This window comes from Ascaphus truei, chromosome 2, assembly GCF_040206685.1.
Source record: "Ascaphus truei isolate aAscTru1 chromosome 2, aAscTru1.hap1, whole genome shotgun sequence".
Taxonomy (NCBI): Eukaryota; Metazoa; Chordata; class Amphibia; order Anura; family Ascaphidae; genus Ascaphus; species Ascaphus truei.
Genome location: NC_134484.1, coordinates 415909413 through 415930149, shown reverse-complemented (window position 1 = coordinate 415930149; position 20737 = coordinate 415909413). Strand labels below are relative to the sequence as shown.

Here is a 20737-nt window from a genome sequence, read left to right as displayed (position 1 = left end):
TATCATTTACGCTGCAATTTAAAACTGTAACACAAAGTGGCGGATCTGAAATACAAATATGTTGCTCATTGCATTTTACACAGTAGGTGGCTACATGCCTGTTCCGGAAGGGCTTGGCTTGGTATTCTCCTATCACTGGGGCCGTACTCTATATTCTTTCTGCTTGTCTTTCTCATACTTTTTCTTCTCTCACCAAAGACCTTAAAGTTTGGCGCACTGACCCTGGCTCTATCTTCGACATTGATCCATTGGAAGACAATATCCAGTCTAGAAGCCTGCATATATTAACTGGTATTGCTGCTTGAGTTTTCCCTTCAATTGTGTACCTAAAACAATAAGAGGTTTAATTCTCTCCGTTTCTAAGTGACTTGAAATGCATTTAAGAACAATCCAGCATTAGATGGGGTGCCAGTTGTTAAATCACAATTTCAATCATCCGAAGTCAGATTTTCGGATGGGTTCCCCAACTTTCAAGTATGATTTTGATCGTTATGTACTACAGTAGAGGCAACTCTTATTCTAACAAAAACCAGTGGCAATTCCCCAAAAAACCCAGGAAACACCCAGATACATTCTGAATACATGCCTTAAACTTTCCTTAAACTAGCCCCAGCATTTCTGCATTGATTAATGGCCTATCAGATTAACAGCGGGGGTCCCTGGCAGTCCCATTCAAACTGAATTGGACTGCCAGGGATCCCTGCTGTGTTAATCCTATGGGTCGTTAGTCAATGCAGAAATACCTTAAACGTGCCTCAAACTAGCCCAGAACATACCCAGCACATACCCAGAATGTAACCCGGCTAGTTTACGGCAAATGTTAGAATAAACGTTGCCTCTACTGTATTACTACAATATACCAAAAAAGTTTAGCTATGCAATTTTGCAGTTCAAAGTTCTAGTAGCCGTACTGGTCTTGGAGACAAGCAGATTCGTTGTTGGTTGGGATACCTTATTGCGGACCAACAATTGAATTCCTCACACAGATGATAGTGTACAGAGCTTTCAAACCCTCACAGAAGAAGACTCCTACTGTATGAGACGTTGAAAGCCCTGTACACTATAATGTTATGAAGAACTTTAAGCTACCACAACCTACTAGGAACCCTCTATGTAATATGTACACGAGACGAAAATATTTTCACACAGTTCCATTTCAGAAATAGTTCAATATAAAATATCATGCCAAATGTACAAAAGCTGCAATAACTTTTGAAAAAGCAACTACAGCAGTCAAGGGAAAAAATGATGGAAGACAGCTATTTTGCTTTACACAATAGAATTACGATTATCAATAAATTCAGTAACTGTCTTCACAAAAAAACATTTTTTTATTCGATGGGAAGCTCCATGAACCTGAACTTTTATAGTAATAATGAATAAATAATAGCAAGTAATGAACACAGCACCAAACTAATTACAGGGTTATTTCTTTTTTTTTTTCTCAAGTTGATATCAATTTGGAATGTTATACCTACTCTAGGATAAAAAATGTCACTGGTTGTTAATATTATGAGCTTGGTAGTTGTATAGGCAAATGCTACAGATTTCAATGATAAATAAATACTATACAGTAATACTAAGTTCAAGCAATTTTACTTTAAATAGATTTGTGTATTCAAATTTTAACATGCCCTCTAATTTCAACTCCCCAAGCTGGCATTTACAAATCATAGTGTTGCAATCTATGATCCTTGCTGCTGTCGAATATCATAACAAAATATCTTAGCTAAATCACTTTTTAGGTTCTCTGAGTGGCAGTGGTTAATTCACTTTCATTTTTCTGGTTTCCTTTGATGACCTGTGCTTGTTCCTTTACTTTCTTTGTGTGCTCCATTTGTCTAATGAAATAAATGGTAATAGAATGCCTTCATTTTTAGAAAGAGCAAGTCATTATATTAAGCAGCATTTCCATTCTGCTGGTGCTGTTGGATTGAGTCAGGGTGATGACAGGTCAGATGTATCCGAGATGAATCCTAGTTTCTCTTACTGCAGTGAGGCAACAAGGGCTTCTGATGAAGGAGGTAACAATACATTGCACACTTAAATACTAATCCCACATTGGTGCTGTGCTAAGCTTCACTTGCAGATAATATTAACTTTTTTTTTTTGTTTTTTTTTTTTTAGAATTTACATGATTATATGATAGTTTAATGGAAAATACTTTAAAAACAACTTGTTTGTTATATTATCTGGGATTAGATGTTTATTTGCTATGAAATTGAAATTCTTTACAGAGGCACAGAAAACAAGTACAGTAGATCATTATGGATTATCATCTACATGAGAGACCCTGCCTGTAAGAGGGACTTATCACTGTTTGAGATAAACTGCCTCTAAATCTAGCAGGGAGCTGGTTAATTGCAGACAGGCAATTAACTAGACCCCACCTGGCCACATTAGAGCTCTAAAAAAAGCCTCCTGTTGGAAACATGAGAGATTCCTTAGCTCACATTTGGGCTGACAGATGGGGAGCAGAGAAGTCTGCACACAGACACTGTCTTGAGCACAAAGGCTGTGCTGAGATCAAGACACCCAGAGACCTATATTTCCTGGACACAGAGGACCCAGGAACCTTCCAGAGACTGACATGGAGGGCCACCTGCTTAAGGTACCTCTTAAGACTTTGCGGTGATAAGCTGGTAATGGGGATATCCCTCCAGTCCTGTAGATAGGGTCTGGGAAAGTAAATTAGCCATGAAACGGGTTTGGTATTTTGTTGTTTTTGTATGTTTTGTCTGGATAAAGGAACAGGCTCAAGAAAGCCAAGATATAATTGCACCCAAATCGGTCTCCATTATATGTACCTCTGCACACATCTCTTACATATGGTGTCAAAAGTTGGGATGAGGGGTGGCCCTTGAATTTAAAAGGGACTCCGGAGACTGATTTTTGTGCTTTTGCCTGCATACAGTTCCAGCAAACAGCCTGAGCAACAAAACAAAGAATCACGTGCAGATGTGACCAGATTTAAAGGGCTACACATCCAGGCAGGAAAGCTACAACTGCACTGGAGAAAGCCACAACGAAACAGTTTGACTGGGAAGACTGCGACAGATGGTGACCTACACAAGGGACTGAAACTGTGACCAGAGACTACCCCACAGCTGGTGGGGATAAAAAACCTGGGAATTTAAAATGGCCGCCCAGCTGAAGTCAAATACAGACTCTGCAAGAATGGGGAAGAAACTGTGTTCCTGGTGTAAAGAGCCCAGCCACATGGAGCAGTGTCCCTTCAGGTCTTATCCCAATGATGAGGATGATGCCTATGTGGCCCCAGAAAAAGGGTAGCATCCAGAGGAATATTTTTTTCAACGAGCCAAGGAACTGGAGCAGCAAGCAATGAGCTGTGGACCCAAGGAAGGTACAGAGGTATTTCTTGGCAAGTGCACATCCAGTATCGCTGATGAGAAAGAATGTGTGCACAGTACTGCTGATGTTTCAGAACCTACAAAAGTAAAGAAGAAAAAGTCTACAGAGACGCCTGTGAGAGCTACGAACTCTGCAAGCAAAGTCTGCCCACCTGTAGGATTACCAGCTGGTGTTCTAGCGAATACAGTGAAAACAGCTGCAATAGCGCCTCCTGAGGTCAGGAAGAAAAATACAACTGATAGCACCAAAATGGAGGACAAGATGTGGCATTCCTGTAATGAACCCTACCCAACGGAAGAGTGGCCATTCCGGTCCTATGAGGATACGGATAAGGATGAAGATATCTCTTATGGGGACCCCGAACCGAGTCACACCCACAAAAAACCCAAAGAATTTGGAGGAGGTGCCTAAACTCGGTACGCACAGAACAAACAGGTCTCTATGAGCCCGAATATTCCTGCCAGCTAACGCAACTGCAAGAAAAGCCTGGCGGATACAGTGAAGCTGCTGAAGTTTCAAATAAAGACGGAGACCCCAGTATCCCTGATGGGACAGAGTCGTCCAAAACAAAAAGGCGGAAAAAGAAATGCAGTTCTTCACTTACCGTGGAAGTAACAGACATGTCCTCAGATCCCATAGAGAAAAAGGGGGCCCGAGATGCCCCGCAGCCTAGAGAAAATTGGATATTCTCTCATCTGTGTGACGAATCCTTAGAGGGCCCAAGGCAGAAGTCGTGTAACCCAAAGAAGTGTCTGTCCGGTGCCAACAGTGAGGAACCCTCAACCAACCATACCAGGGAAGCGGGTGACGATCCCTTAACCAGCCCTGAAGATGCACTGCAAACTGCCAGGCATAACTGTGATCTGCTCCATGAAGAATTGAAAATGGAGAGAGAAAATAATGCTGAGCTACAGAAGACTGTGCTTGCAATTTACTCTTCGGCCAAGACCGAATTGGAGGATCTAAGAATGGATCTAGATACTGCGAACACTACTATAACCGCCATGGATCAAAAGCAGAGCAAGTCTGATCGAATGATTGCTAATCTGAAACAGAAGTATGAGGAGGCACTGAACGAGATTACAGTCTTTAAGCAAGAGGTTCGTGATTGCCATAGAGAGTTGGAAGTCTCTCAGAATGAGGTTCATACTCTCCGCATAGAACCGAATGCCTCACACCAGGAGTCCAACAGTATCCGGACAGAGATGGACATCTAAGAATGAGATTCACACTCCCCGTACCCCGCATAGCGCTGGATGCCTCACACCAAGAGATCAGCAGTTGCCGCACAGAACTGGAAGTCTCCAAAAAGGAACTTTCACAGTCTCGCTGAGGAGCTATACGTCTCTCAAAAAGATGACCGCAGGCTTAATATGGATCTTAAAGTCTCTGAAAAGGAGCTTCACATCCTCAACGTAGACATAGAAGTCTCACGCCAGGAGACCGGAAGTCTCAACTCAGAAGTGCATAAATGGAAGGAGGACAAGGAAGAGGCCCTAAAATTATAGAGACTGTAAAATGAGAAAATAGTCTGAAAGAGGTACAGTCATGTGAAAAAGAAAGTACACCCTCTTTGAATTCTATGGTTTTACATATCAGGACATAATAACAATCATCTGTTCCTTAGCAGGTCTAAAAAATAAGTAAATACAACCTCAGATGAACAAGAACACATGACATATTACACTGTGTCATGATTTATTTAACAAAAATAAAGCCAAAATGGAAAAGCTATGTGTGAAAAACTAAGTACACCCTTACTGCTTCCAAAGGAATTAAGATGCTAAGTAGCAGACAGTTGCTGCTAATCAAATGCCCTTGATTAATTGATCATCAGCAAGTGTGACCACCTATATAAAAGCCGAAGTTTTAGCAGTTTGCTGGTCTGGAGAATTCAGGTTTGTGTTAACACAATGCCAAGGAGGAAAGACATCAGCAATGATCTTAGAGAAGCAATTGTTGCTGCCTATCAATCTGGGAATGGGTTATAGGGCCATTTCCAAACAATTTTAAGTCCATCTTTCAACAGTCAGAAAGATTATTCAAAAGTGGAAAACATTCAAAACAGTTGCCAATCTTACCAGGAGTGGACATTCCAGCAAATTCACCCCAAGGTCAGACCGTGCAATGCTCAGAGAAATTGCAAAATACCCAAGAGTTACATCGCAGACTCTACAGGCCTCAGTTAGCATGTTAAATGTTAAAGTTCATGACCGTACAATTAGAAAAAGACTTAACAAGTATGGTTTGTTTGGAAGGGTTGCCAGGAGAAAGCCTCTTCTCTCTAAAAAGAACATGGCAGCACGGCTTAGTTTTGCAAAGTTGCATCTGAACAAACCACAAGACTTCTGGAACAATGTCCTTTGGACAGACGAGACCAACGTGGAGATGTTTGGCCATAATGCACAGCGCCACGTTTGGCAAAAATCAAACACAGCATATCAGCACAAACATCTCATACCAACTGTCAAGCACGGTGGTGGAGGGGTGATGATTGGGGCTTGTTTTTGCAGCCACAGGACCTGGGATCCTTGCAGTCATTGAGTCGACCATGAACTCCTCTGTATACCAAAGTATTCTAGAGTCAAATGTGAGGCCATCTGTCTGACAGCTAAAGCTTGGCTGAAATTGGGTCATGCAACAGGACAATGATCCCAAGCACACCAGCAAATCTACAACAGAATGGCTGAAAAAGAAAAGAATCAAGGTGTTGCAATGGCCCAGTCAAAGTCCAGACCTCAACCCGATTGAAATGCTGTGGCTGGACCTTAAGAGAGCTGTGCATAAACAAATGCCCACAAACCTCAATGAACTGAAGCAACGTTGTAAAAAAGAGTGGGCCAAAATTCCTCCACAACGATGTGAGAGACTGATAAAGTCATACAGAAAACGATTACTTCAAGTTATTGCTGCTAAAGGTAGTTCTACAAGCTATTGAATTATAAGGTATTGTCAAAGCCTAGAAATAAGATCAATAAGACAAGGGTTCAAACAAAGTAACACATGAGTTTATCTGTACCAAGGCACAATTTGGGAGACAAAATTCAGAAAGAACTCAAGCCTCTGAAAACATATTGCTTAGTATCACATTTTTATACATTTCAAAATGAGTAATACACCCCTTAAGGGGGCTGGCTTATAGATAAATGATGATATGATGACATACAAAAATACATTTGCTGATGCCTAAATATGCTTTACATTGCTATATTCTTATCGATAATTTACCATAATGTGGGCCTCTTAACCATGTGACATAAGGGAGTTACTCTGTTCAGCCCTGTATGTGTACTGTAGATAACAACTACACTATGGTCAGCAGGAATATCTTTAAGACATGAGAAATTGCTTACGAATGCTATTTCAATTCTTGCCTGCCTTATAGGAATTAAAAAGGGTTAGTTATATCTAGGAGCGATACTCTGCAGATTCAAACATTCACAGTTCATTCATTCATTCACAAATGAGACAAATATACATTCATATAGCAAACACTCAGAAAATGGTGGTTTAGGCCAAAATGGAGGTGATGATAGCCACTCACATTATCTCAATCTTCACAGTCCTCTCTTTTTATTCTTGAAAACATAGTCTTTTAAGGATAATTCAGAAAAAACTCAGAAGCGTTGCACTGGGCTGGAGGGCCCCAATTTGCATGGCTTTGATAGTTCTGAAAACTCACAGAGCTGCTGGCTATCATCTCAGCCAGGTTGGTCTTTCTGCCATCATCTTCATCTGTATTCCATTGAGGAGGACTGACTTTTCCTTCTGAGATTGCATCTTCCGTAGTGTTGTCTGTGATCAGTGGCATGGCCTGGGTAGAGGGTGTTACACACCTTTGCAGTATGGATTTACTGCACATGGTACAGACATACAAACAATCAGAACTGCAAGCACACAGACAAATCCATTCATCAGTTTCTCTTCTAGAAAACCAACCAACATGGTAATTCCTAACAAAAGACACCTCTTATCTCCACCTTTCCTTAATCTCTCCTGTATCTCTGCGATCTTCTCTACCTCATGCTCAATCTTACCACTTTGATCTCTAAATAACATAACATTGCTCTTTAACTAGGGCACACACGCTAAAATATAGTCCAGAGCCATTCTATTCTGTAGGGCCATTAATCTAATCTGTACCTGTTCTTGATTAAGTAAATTAATGAATGTAGTTGTATGATTGAGAACATCATCCAATACATCCGTAAATACATTGAGCCTGACATATAGCAACTCAACTCCTACATTAGGAAATAAGCAAGCCCAAAATTGTTCTTTCCATAGACTACTTTTCAACCCCTGTGCGTTGGAAGTGGCTCTGCTATTCCTGATCCTGCCAGTGGGTCATTGTAAAGGCAGGTACAATTGTACCAAGATAGCAAGACCCCGTCCAACCACATGGTAATACTCTGTAGGCCTATTTTCCACAAATCCAATACACTCCCTAGATAAACTAGAATTTGTGTAAGCACTTTTTACTATCTTAATTAAACTGAAAAATTAAGGCTACATCCTCCCTGTAAATTTTTAGTTCAGGGCTGTAAATACATTTTCATACAAGTTTCATTAGTTGGTGGAGACACCTGACCCATAAATTGATTGTTGTTCCCAGTGTAATTTCCACCTACAGGAACCTCATTTACCAGTGGAATTCGGTTTAGAAAAGTTCCCTGTAAACAAATTCAAATTAACATTTCATCATTTTAAATTCGGCATTAGTGTAAGGTATCCCTACTCAAGAGGTTAAATGTAATTCTCTCTTACGTCATTGGGGGCCACTAGAGTATGGCAGGGATTCATTGTATATATTCCCTTGTGACCCATTAACCTGTGCAGCATTGTGCAAGATTGTATGATTGTCTGCAAACTGATGTGACCATAAAACAATGAACATTACAAATATTTCAAAACTGATCATCCCTTATCATCATCTGGATGGTGTAGGCTGATCTTGCCTAGCGGGGCATACATCTTAAAAACACACTCTAAAGCATAAAAAAATAATAATATTGAGTCCTGTAAAAACAAATTGTTCATTTAATCCGGGCCTTGATAATATTGAGTTCAGAAAAAACAAATTGTTTTTTTAAGACCGGGCCTTGCCTGAAGTCTTAATTCCTCGGTGGTTAAATGTTCTAGGATTATTGTGCCTAGAAACACTAACAGTTGGTAAAAAAACGCTGGCTTGATGATTCTTTGTCTTTGTTAACTGTTTACGGTGGTGCCGGCACTTTTTTCTTGCGATTATGCTGCTTTGTATTCTCCTTGGTAGACTGTATAAGCTGCACCTAAGTTTGGAGAGACTTAAACATTTCATTAATAAAAGCACAAGGAGAGCGCTTTTAGCCACTATAATTTAGTATCAGCACAAATGTTTTTGTTTTTCACCACTATCTTGGCATCCGCATATAAAATAAACACAAAAATACCTTGCTCACCAACTTACAAAAGAAAGAAATCAACGGTACATAGGGAAGTATCGTAAGAGAACACTGATAAGTGACAAGAGGTTGTCACTAAAAGTCCCTAAAGCTTGCACTCATTGTAAACTGTAAAATATACATAAAGTACCAGTTAAATAACTAATACCACTAATATCAAATTTATTACAGACCAAATGGGAAATATCCACATAAACTTAACTATAACACAATTAAAACGTATACAACTTTTTTACAAGCTAAAAACTTACGAAATGCATAAAATGACAACTAATAAATCATAAATAAAAGAGTCCCCATGTGAACTAAACGGACAGTATACGGTAAACAAAAATGCTAATATGAACACAAAGCCCTATCAGAACATGAGGGGCCAGTGACCATAATATACTAACAATGCTAATTAGCTTCACCACAAAACACTGCACAGTAGCAGCTTATCACATTAATACTTAGTTCCCAAACAGACTCAAAATAAAGCTATCCAATAGTTATGCTGGAAAATGTAAAGAGATGGGGTATATCCCTCTCTACATGAATATTCATGAAATAACATGTTGCTATGTGTAGCAATGAGTAGACAGCACCAAAACACAACACAATATGAATGGAGTCATATCGGCAAGGAATATTCAAGGATAAATAACAAAACAACACACATAAGGTAATGTTGCAATGAACAAAATAGGCAGAGTCCGCATATAGACAGGTGTGTAATGGAAAATCATATAAATTATCCTCTCTTTTGTTCATATGCAAATCCTATGACATGTGAACAACATACGACAAAGAATAATGGTATTTAAAACATCAGCAGCTTGAGATTTAAATATATATATCATGAATTTGACAATAGCTACTGCTTTAAAAAATAAATTCTAGATAGCCTACAGTTGCATTCTTTAAAATGAGAGGCTATAGATCAGGGTTCAAATTAAGACACCTTTTGGAGGGAAAGGAGAGGTAATGGTTAAAAGTTATAAAAATACATCACATATGCAGTTAACTTTTATAGGAAAAATTATTTCATATCTGATTTTATGCTTACTCGTTTATATTGTACGCTTTGTGAAGTACTGAGTATACTTTTGACACTATTCAAATACGGAAATACATATTAAATATTATTGTATTGTTAATGAAACAATTATAACAAATAGAATTAAAAACATAGAACAAGTGGAATTTAAATGTGTTTACTGGTTTCTGCGTAGAGGTAATTTGGATACTGCATGTGGGGATTATAACCCCTTCTTGTAATAATTCCTACATAATGGGAGCTATGCCATCTAAAGCATTTCATAAACTATGAGGTATTTATCCTAAAATAGATACAAAAAACAGAAAGCACAATAAATAAGCATAATTTCACATTTCTCTGATACAGAGCAAAATGAACTTTACAAAAAATAAGATAAAAACCCAAAACAGACCTGTTTGATCCTGCAAACTCAGTCCCAAAAATAAATACATTACAGTATCATTCTCTTTCCCCATACTATAAGCTGCTTTTAAACATTTTTTTTTTTTTCTCAGCTTCTAGTTAACTTTTCATGCCTGGAACGTGGTCTTTGTACATTCTTTAAGCTGGAGGAGGGGGACCAGCCCGCTTGGCTGCTTTTAACCTTCCCTCTTTTAAATGACTGCTGTTCAAAAATCAAACGTGCAGTGTATTTAAGAAAACAAACCGTTAGTTTCCTAATATAAGTTTGAACAGAGAAACCTTGATAACTAAAAAACAAACACAAAACCATCTCTGCAACCCTTCCTATAAAACAAAAATCTTATTGTTTTATTTACTATATATTTATAATTCCTTATCTTTCTTACACACACCCACACACACATATACACACGTTCTCTGAGTTTATCTTCCATCAACATTCATTCTCCTTTCTACAAAACTCCAACATGATCTTAATCTCGTGGGCCAGAGTAAAACTTAATAAAGCTTCCTTACTCCATAAGATCAGACTCTTTCTTTTTGTTTAAATAAAAAATAAACATTTACTTTTTAAAACTTTGCATTCTAGATATACCTTTCTTTTAGTCCTGACTCCTCTAAATCAGCACATAAAATTTAAATTTAAAACTTCATTTAAATATTGTAACACAGTATTTCCTACGCCCAGGAACAAACATGTGCTACTGTAAAAATACAAATTCATATTTGAGTCAGGGTGAAATGACTTCTTTTTACAACTGCCAAATTTTCATTCTCTTTTAAAATATTACACTAACAGACTTTAACATACAATACTTCCTAGGTTTATTTTAAATGCTACTGTCATGCCTTGTAAATGGCAGCAGGCTTAATACACTTTGACAAAAGGGTTTAAACTTAAATGACCCTTTTACAAGAGATTATTTGTTATTTTTATGATTAGTACAAGTGACAATGTGAAGCGCTATGTACACTAATGGTGCTATATGAATAAAGACATTCATGCATACATACATACATACATACATTAACTATCAGTGTGACACACAAACACTTCACTCCATGACATGTATATTATTATGCCATCAAACTAGTTACTATCTGAGCTTTCTAAGACAAAAACAAACAAAAAACATTTAAAGAGGATGTCCTCTTTTTCTTCCATGCAGTATTAATGCATTCATTCCTAAAAAACTACTTTAAGATTCTTAAATTCAAGCCATTTCTTCCTAGGTTAATAATTAACTTCCATGTCTCACAGACATGCAACTCCTGTGCCTCACAGACATGCAACTCCTTTTCAGTGAAAAAGGGTGAGAAAAGGGGGAAGAGGAAAAGGGGATTAGAAAAAAGGGGGGTCCAATAATGCTGCAGTTATTTTTAAAACCGAGCCTGATATGTTTCACTTTCCTTCTTATTCAATATATTCTGCGTCACTAAATATCCATTTTTAAAACATTTTATTGCCATAAAGTCCACACATAATTTCAAGGGACGTACCCTTCGCCGGCGACTAAGAATGTAGGTTCCCCATAATTCTCCTGTATTACACGATCAACGCCAGTCGATCGTGTACCAATAAGGTGCCCACTACTTGGTAGAATATAAAGCTAAGGAGCAGTGGTCTTAAAAAATAAAATAGTCACCTGTTGCTCCTTAACAAAATCTTCTCTTTACAAGTTTTTTTGAGACTTACCACCTTATTATCTGACCCATCCCCGATCAACGCCAGTCGATCGGGTTCCAATAAGGTGCCCCAACCCTTGGTATAATATAAGTAGAATATAGAGTTAAGGAACAGTGGCCTTAAAAACAGTTTCCTGCTGTTCCTTAACAATAGTTCTCTCCCCAAGTTCTAGGAGACTTAACACCTTATTAATTATTATACCTTCCGGGCCCTCACTTGGCCCTGCCGTTTAGCGGCACACGGTATAACCTGAGTTTATGGCAATAATACAAAAACAACAATAACAATACCTGATCAGTATAATATTGATAAACTCACGTGATACAGGGTGTCCCGTCACTCAGGTAGGTTGCCCATAAAGAACAAACTGTCTACAGATTACTCAAACTTTAATCTAATGGCTTTTTTTGTTAAAAAGGATAAAGCCATACCTTATTCCAAGTGTGCACGTTTGAGTAATGTAGGCAGCTGCTCCGTCTGGGTTTCCTGGTCCCGAGATATTGGGTCCCTATTCAAGGATGCGCCATCTGTCAAAGCCTAGAAATAAGATCAATAAGACAAGGGTTCAAACAAAGTAACACGAGTTTATCTGTACCAAGGCACAATTTGGGAGACAAGAATTCAGAAAGAACTCAAGCCTCTGAAAACATATTGCTTAGTATCACATTTTTATACATTTCAAAATGAGTAATACACCCCTTAAGGGGGCTGGCTTATAGATAAATGATGATATGATGACATACAAAAATACATTTGCTGATGCCTAAATATGCTTTACATTGCTATATTCTTATCGATAATTTACCATAATGTGGGCCTCTTAACCATGTGACATAAGGGAGTTACTCTGTTCAGCCCTGTATGTGTACTGTAGATAACAACTACACTATGGTCAGCAGGAATATCTTTAAGACATGAGAAATTGCTTATGAATGCTATTTCAATTCTTGCCTGCCTTGTAGGAATTAAAAAGGGTTAGTTATATCTAGGAGCGATACTCTGCAGATTCAAACATTCACAGTTCATTCATTCATTCACGAATGAGACAAATATACATTCATATAGCAAACACTCAGAAAATGGTGGTTTAGGCCAAAATGGAGGTGATGATAGCCACTCACATTATCTCAATCTTCACAGTATACTTAGTTTTTTCATACATGGCTTCTCCATGTTGACTTTATTTTTGTTAAATAAATCATGACACGGTGTAATATGTCATGTGTTGTTGTTCATCTGAGGTTGTATTTACCTAATTTTTAGACCTGCTAAGGAACAGATGATTGGTATTATGCCCTGATATGTAAAACCATAGAATTCAAAGAGGGTATACTTTCTTTTTCACATGACGGTACATTCTGATTTTACTGACCACATCAGTGAAATGAATAGCAAGCTTCATGAGCTAGAAAAAAGGAATAGACTATTGGAAGATGAAAAGTTTGAAGCATTGGAGTAATGCACACAAGCAGAGCACCTACTGCAGAACCAACTGCAAGGTCTGCATACGCACCTCCAGAATGCAGAGGAGAAGCAGCGAACTCTGCAGGAAGAAAATCTGCAGACTGCTAAAGAAGTACAAGTACTGCAGGAACGTCTAAGAACCAAGTATTCCTTGCAGAACAATCTTGAGGAACTGAAGGCTACCCTGAGCATCACCAGAGCATCTCTGGAGGCCAAGCTTAGACGCCAGGTGACTCTGTATGAGAGGGAGCACGAGAAGGTACAGAAACTAGAGCAGGAGATGGAGAAGCAGAGCGGCTGCTCCATCCCCAAAAGTCAGTATGCCCAGGAGAAAGAGGCGTGGAAATCGCAAGCAGTGACGACCCTAGTGATGAAATATACAGAGCTCCAAAATATGAAGGATGGGTAGAAGCAAGCTCAGAGCGAGCACAGTAAAGATATGAAGGCCCTGAGAGGAGAATTGCAGGATGCACTCAAGAAACAGGGATCTCTCGCTGATGTGTTGAACTTGCAGCAAAGCCTAGAAGTGGAAGGGCTAAAGCTGGCAGCTGAACACACATACCAGCAACTTACAGCTCTGCAGACACAGATTGCTGAGCTCAAGATACAGCTCACCAAAAAGGAAGAGAGTGAAGAGGTGTCTGTTCGTCAAGTGGCCAGCCTAACACTGCGCTATGATGCCAAGATGGCCGATGACCGTAAATTGCTTGACTATGAGAGGGCCCGGCTGCAGCTGGAGCTGGACATTGTACTGATGAGCACCGAAAGCTGCAGATCAGAAATAGAGAAAAGGAAACAGATTTAAGCCTTGCTCGGAGTCAACTGGGAGATGTGGAATCGCAACTCAATACCAAAGAAGCTGAACTGGCAACTGCATTGAGTGGAAAAAGAAGTGCAGAAGGACAGCTTCAAGAGCTGAAAACTCAAATAGCTATTCTTGAATGCTCTTTAAGTGATACCATGAAATGGCACGAGTCTAGGATAGTAGAAATAGATTCCGAACATCAGAAAGAATTTAAAAGTAAGCTGACAGAGGCTTTGCAAGACCTGAGCAAGGGTTACAAGGAATGGATATTTAGTGCTAAATTGGAGTCCATGGAAAGATGGTGAGAGAAATCTATTTGCGTAAACGCTCTGCGACTGTCACCATACAGTCTGCCTACAAAGAAAGAATAACCCGATGTAGGGGAAAATTCATGACCAAGATGTCAGTAGAAAGACTGTACAGTACTTGGAAAAAGTCCTCCTCGAGCAACTAAGGTGTGCTGATCTCAAGCACCTTCTGGAGGAGACATTAATAACCTGGAGAAAGGGCTTCAATCCCAGTGGGACTGAGGGTTCTCGTACTCCATGCATTCTCATTCGAGCCGCAGAGATATATCTCAAGTGAGAGTGGAAGGATGGGCTTCGGCCATGGTAAGCTCGAGCTTCCCACAAACAGAGGAGGTATGTTACAGGGACTTATCACTGCTTGAGAGAAAGTGCTTCTAAATCCAGCAGGGAGCTGGTTAATTGCATACAGGCAATTAACTAGACTCCACCTGGCCACATTAGAGGTCTAAGAAAAGCCTCCTGTTGGAAACAGTAGAGTGATTCCTTAGCTCACATTTGGGCTGACAGAAGGAGAGCAGAGAAGCCTGCACACAGACACGGTCTTGAGCACAAAGGCTGTGCTGAGATAAAGACACCCTGACACCCAGAGACCTATATTTCCTGGACGCAGAGGACCCAGGAACCTGCCAGAGACTGACATGGGGGGCCACCTGCTTAAGGTACCTCTTGAGACTTTGAGGTGATAGACTGGTAATGGGAATATCCCTCCAGTCCTGCAGATAGGGTCTGGGAAAGTAAGTTAGCCCTTACAAAGAGAAAGGGGTTTGTTATTTTTTTTGTTTTTGTATGTTTTGCCTGCATAAAGGAACAGGCTCAATAAAGCCAAGATATAATTGCACTCAAATCGATCTCCATTATATGTACCTCTGCACACATCTCTTACACTGCCATACATTGCTTTTCAGTGATGCCTAATAAAATAAAATGAAAATATGAATTTTAAATAAAGTGAATGAGAAAGTGTGGAAGGGACACATTATGCCACATAGCCTTTCATTTCTTTCCTGCGGTGAGAGACGGGAGATTGTACCAAAAATGATGTTATAGCATTTTCAGCGTAACAAAGAGAGAGGAACAGTGCCACAAATCTCACAAATTTTTAATACTGTTAACGCACAAATGGTAATGCAACACATGGCGTTAACGGGAGCTGTAACGTGCTAAATATGTACAGACATAGCCAATGTTATTGCAAAATTTGGCGAGCTCCCACGGGTGAAATGACGCTTTAGCTCTGGCCCCTTCTCATGCGCGGCTGATTCAAAACAATGGCCACTTCTCACGCTGGCGTGTTGTGTATGTCTCGCTGCAGCGGGCCAAATATTGCAATAACGTGACTACAGTACATCTATGTGTGTATATATATATATATATATATATATATATATATATACAGTGGTTGACAAATCACCAAAAAATCTACTCGCCACACAAAAAAATCTACTCGCCACCTAGTACCAAACGTGTGCTGCTTGGGCCAATAGGAGCTCGCCACGATGTTAAATCCACTCGCCCGGGGCGAGCAAATGTATAGGTTTGTCGAACACTGTATATATATATATATATATATCTTAAACTGGTGTTTTTGTAGGCTCAATAACCTTCAGTAAGGTACCATTGGGAACTGAAACATTGGAAAAATATTCATTTTGATCTAAGAGGAGTGCCTATACCATCTTTTCTCTTCTGCATACTGCCCAAATGTTGGGTTTTAAATATAGTAGCTTTAGTTTTTAAACTTTTACATATAAACATATATCTATACACACACACAGATGTTATTGTACAGATTAACGCGGTGCGTTGTGTTAAACTGGCGCATTATTTACACAGCAGTGCTATTGAAAACAATGGGGAGGGAGATAACCTTGTTATATAACGTGTTATTGTGTGCATTATTTTGCATTAACGGGGCTAATAATGTCTGTTGTAGGTGTGTGTAGGTGTGTGTGTATATATATATATATATATATATATATATATGAAATATTACTGAATGCTTATTTACATGTCTTAGACAGGTCTGCAACCCTGCCTTTCACCATTATCACACATTGCTTCCACTGCAGCAAGGGATTCTGGGAAAAGACATACAAATGAGCACACAGTGCCACCTTTTGCTTTAAACCCATATAACATATACTGTAGTGCCGACGGTTATTCTAACACAAACCAGTGGCAATCGCCAAAAAGACCCAGGTACATGCTGGGTCTAGCTTAAGGCAAGTTTAAGGCATTTCTACATTCACTAATGGCCCATCAGATTAACAGCGGGGGTCCCGGGCAGTCCCATGCAAACTGAATGGGACTGCCAGGGACCCCTGCTGTGTTAATCCGATGGATCATTAGTCAATGCAGAAATGCCTTAAACTAGCCAGGTTACACCCAGCATGTACCCAGCATGTAACCGGGCTAGTTTAAGGCAACCTTTAGAATACTTGTTGTCTCGTCTGTACAGTCATGTGAAAAAGAAAGTTCACCCTCTTTGAATTCCATGGTTTTACATATCAGGACATAATAACAATCATCTGTTCCTGAGCAGGTCTTAAAATTAGGTAAATACAACCTCTGATGAACAACAACACATGACATATTACACGTGTCATGATTTATTTAACAAAAATAAAGCCAAAATGGAGAAGCTATGTGTGTTACCATGTGAGTACCTAAGTACTATATTATTCAGCATAAAAGGAAGTATAATATACCAATTGAATGCCTATATTATCCTAGTATAGAATAATGGAAAATAAAAAGATGATACTTATGAGTCCATGGATGAAAAAATATACACAAAAAAATATATACAAAAAAAGACTTGCACCAGGATACAGGCTGCCTTCTTGTGGGCTCAACGACCTCCCCTTGACCTGTAAAGAAAAAAGAAAAACACCCAATCCTGGTGCAATATCGTTAAAAATATATATGAATTTAATGTCTCAGATAACATCAGATACACACACACGTAGTATATAGGTATGATTGAATTATGTGAATTGTGTGCTAATTCTAACGCCTATATCTGATTTCATGGGAGCCTTGATGTAATGGGGTATTTTAGGAAATGATAATGTATTCATTGTATACTGTATATGCAAGGGAGAACATGCCTCTTATGTGACCTCTGAGGATACACCTTTTGTTCCTCAGTGGAATGTTGAATTTCGGTTGATGTAAAGTTTATGTAAATTTGATAACCATTGTGATGCTGTCAAAATTATTTGAATCTTATTTTTCTACCACAGATTGTATAGTTGAAGCAACTGGTACGCTTCTCTAGCGTAAGCACTACTACAAACAGTGGTGATGCGTGCATTATCTCCTTAACGCATGCGTGCATTAATATGTTTTATTGTGCATTATTCCGTGTTGACGTCTGCTACCTCTGTACTTGATTTCTTTTGACAACAAGTACTGCAAAGTAGGTCATATTATAGAAGGGTACCGTAACCTCAACCATGGCAGCAAACATAAAGTGGCAAGCTGCCAATAACTTTCTCATATTGAACCTAGCTACAATAATATGAAAGGCTTTATCACTGACCCATACTAACCTGGAGTTTGAATGTAGCAGCTGCAATAATCTCCACCTACTCTGCCACGAAGCAGATGTGCCTTTAGGTACTGTGGCACTGCTTTTGTAAACACTTTCAAGCATAATGTGATCTTCTCTTTTGCACTTTTCTTCTATCAAAGCCTGCAGTTTGATAAACATGGTAATTACTTCCTAACCATAATACAAATGGCATACATTTCTTTTAAATCTCTACTTACAAATACTTGACTGGTGGCAGTTGTGTGTTTTTTTACCATTTGCAATGCTTAGCTGACACCTGTTCCATCCTTCCCACCAACATCTGGATATCTGTCCTAACTGTACACACATTCTTCTTCCGATCAGAAAAATATATATGGAACTACTGTACACATAGAACTCCTAATGCAGCTGAGCCTCTTAGAAGACAATTAATACATATGGGTCATATTATAAACTGTGAAGAGCTCTTAGCTAAACTTGCCAAAAATAGCATTTAGTTAGTCATATCCTTGCAGACGAGTGGCCTTCTGTGAACTACACTATTAACAGTAAGAGCCAAGGAAGCAACTTAATAGTATGCAGGCACAGGAGAATCAAGTATCATGACTTCAGTTCTTTAGTATTTCATCCAAGAACCACAGTTTGAGGTTACAGTACTTTGTTTCAATGCTTAATTATCAACATACCGTGTCTCCAATGTTCTGAATAAATGGAATTGTTGCTTTAACCTGTGGCTTAACTTATTTTTTTGTGACAGTTATGTGTATTATCATTTAGGATTTCTTAGTTGGGTCTACACATTTGACTTCTTCTTAGTCCATGTTGATTATTAGAATGTGTTGGGGGCCGGGGCTTCTTTATTGGACGACTACAGAGTTCTCATCTGAAGAAATAACCGGGATTTAAAAAACGAAATCTATGAAGACCTTTCATGTTGATCCAATAGAAAGTATTGAGGGAGGTGTAGTGTTGATACTAAGAGAGTTCTTGCATCAATATTTCAATGGCTTTGGTTGTATTAATGTTTGTACGTAATTTGTGACATAATTTTTCATATTTTTTTTTTTTTTTTTTTGTGTGTACAGCCCCTGTTCTTCCTGGGGCTTATCAACAAGGTCAGCCCCAAGGCTATGGATACATGCAGGCAAGTGCATCTTCTATGAGGTCAATGCAATCACAACATGCACAGCCACAGCCACTTTCACCAAGCCTGGTAAGTGTTGTAGCAGAAGGTTGACAATGTCAATGCTTTACAGCTAACTTCATGTTCTATAGCCTGTGGATTTTTAAGTGGAGGACTATATAATATGTATAGTAAATTGAACTAGGTGAGACAGCAATATTCACATTACAAGGGGAACATACAGTCCCCAAAAGGTATTTTAGAAGAAATTACAAAACACTTGACACCAAGAAATTTGCTTACTTTGCTACTTGGTAGGAAATTTGTGATTGACACTAATTCAATGGGCCATTTACTTGCATAATGTGTAATGGGAAAATAGAAGATATACTGTGTAGGGGCCTATGCTAGTATGTTTCATAAAGCAACTCGCTGGTTCTGTTACGCCGCCAGGTTTTTCAACGTTGCTATCATGGTATGCAGAAAGCCTCGAATACCTGTGATAGCAAAATGCCCAAAACTGGCGAGGAGCCAGCGAAGTGATGTTCGCCTACGTAAAGCGCTCACCTGGCGATCTGGCCCAGCTGCACAGAGAGAGCTGTCTCTCCCTGCGCGTATCTCACCAGCGATCGCAGGGTTTTAATAAAATGTTTAATACTAGTGAACGTGAGCAGGGGGTCTCTGGAGCAGAGCCGCGTTGATTTCAGGTCCGGGGACCGCCTGCTTGCCGAGATACAGGCCCTGTTATGGGGTGCCAGTATCTCCTATGCATTTAAATGTCTCGCGTCACGTGACCGTGGGATTTAAATGCATATGAGATACCAGCACCCCATAACGGGACCTGTATCTCAGGAATCAGGGGTTCCCTAGGCCTCAAATCAACGCGGTTCTGCTCCGGAGACCCCCTGCTCATGCATACTAGTATTACATTTTTTATTAAAACAGCTTCATTACCTTAGCGGCTAGCCACTAAGGCAATGAAGGGGTTCAACCTCAATAGCCTGTTTATTGGGGGCAGAGGGGGTGGATGAAGGGGGTAATAGCCCCAGGATGTGTGGTTAGGCCTGCCTGGAAGGTTGGGGGAGGAGTTAACCCCTTCACTACCATAGCGGTGGGAACACCTATGTTAATGAAGGGGTTAACTCCACCCGCAAACTCCCGCAAAGCCTTAACACCCTCCAAGGGCCAAATACCACCTTCACTAACCCCCGCTACCCAAAATAAACATTGCACCGGTAGTTAACCCCTTCATTGCCTTCGCGGTTAGCCGCTAAGGTAATGAAGTTGCCTGTAAATGCATCTGATTCATGCCGGGGACCTCCGGTGCTGATATTAATGTGTTTCAGCTCCGGAGACCCCAGGCATCAACCCGATTCAGGAAAAAACATTTTTTTCTAAGTCCCTCTCTCGCTTCCGCCTCTGAAGCTTCTTGGCAGCTTCACGCCAACTTTTGTTTTTCTGGGAGGAAATCGCCATTATAGAGCCTCTAAAATTGCACAAGTTTCAAAACTGGCGATAAGTGGTTTATCGCTGCTCACTTGGCGCTTTGTTT

General features: G+C 39.6%; 1 protein-coding gene across 7 annotated transcripts in view; it reads left to right on the top strand.

The window, feature by feature from the left end:
- The window catches only part of NEBL (nebulette), a 341974-nt gene that overhangs the window by 306906 nt on the left and 14331 nt on the right, over positions 1–20737 (top strand). For 3 of the 7 annotated variants that reach the window (XM_075587534.1, XM_075587533.1, XM_075587532.1), the window contains 3 exons: positions 199–291; positions 1881–2024; positions 19148–19275. In XM_075587534.1, the coding sequence (XP_075443649.1) occupies positions 199–291; positions 1881–2024; positions 19148–19275 (365 nt within the window). The remainder of the gene's footprint in view (positions 1–198; positions 292–1880; positions 2025–19147; positions 19276–20737) is intronic. The other 4 variants (XM_075587538.1, XM_075587535.1, XM_075587540.1 and 1 more) reach the window with 2 other exon arrangements.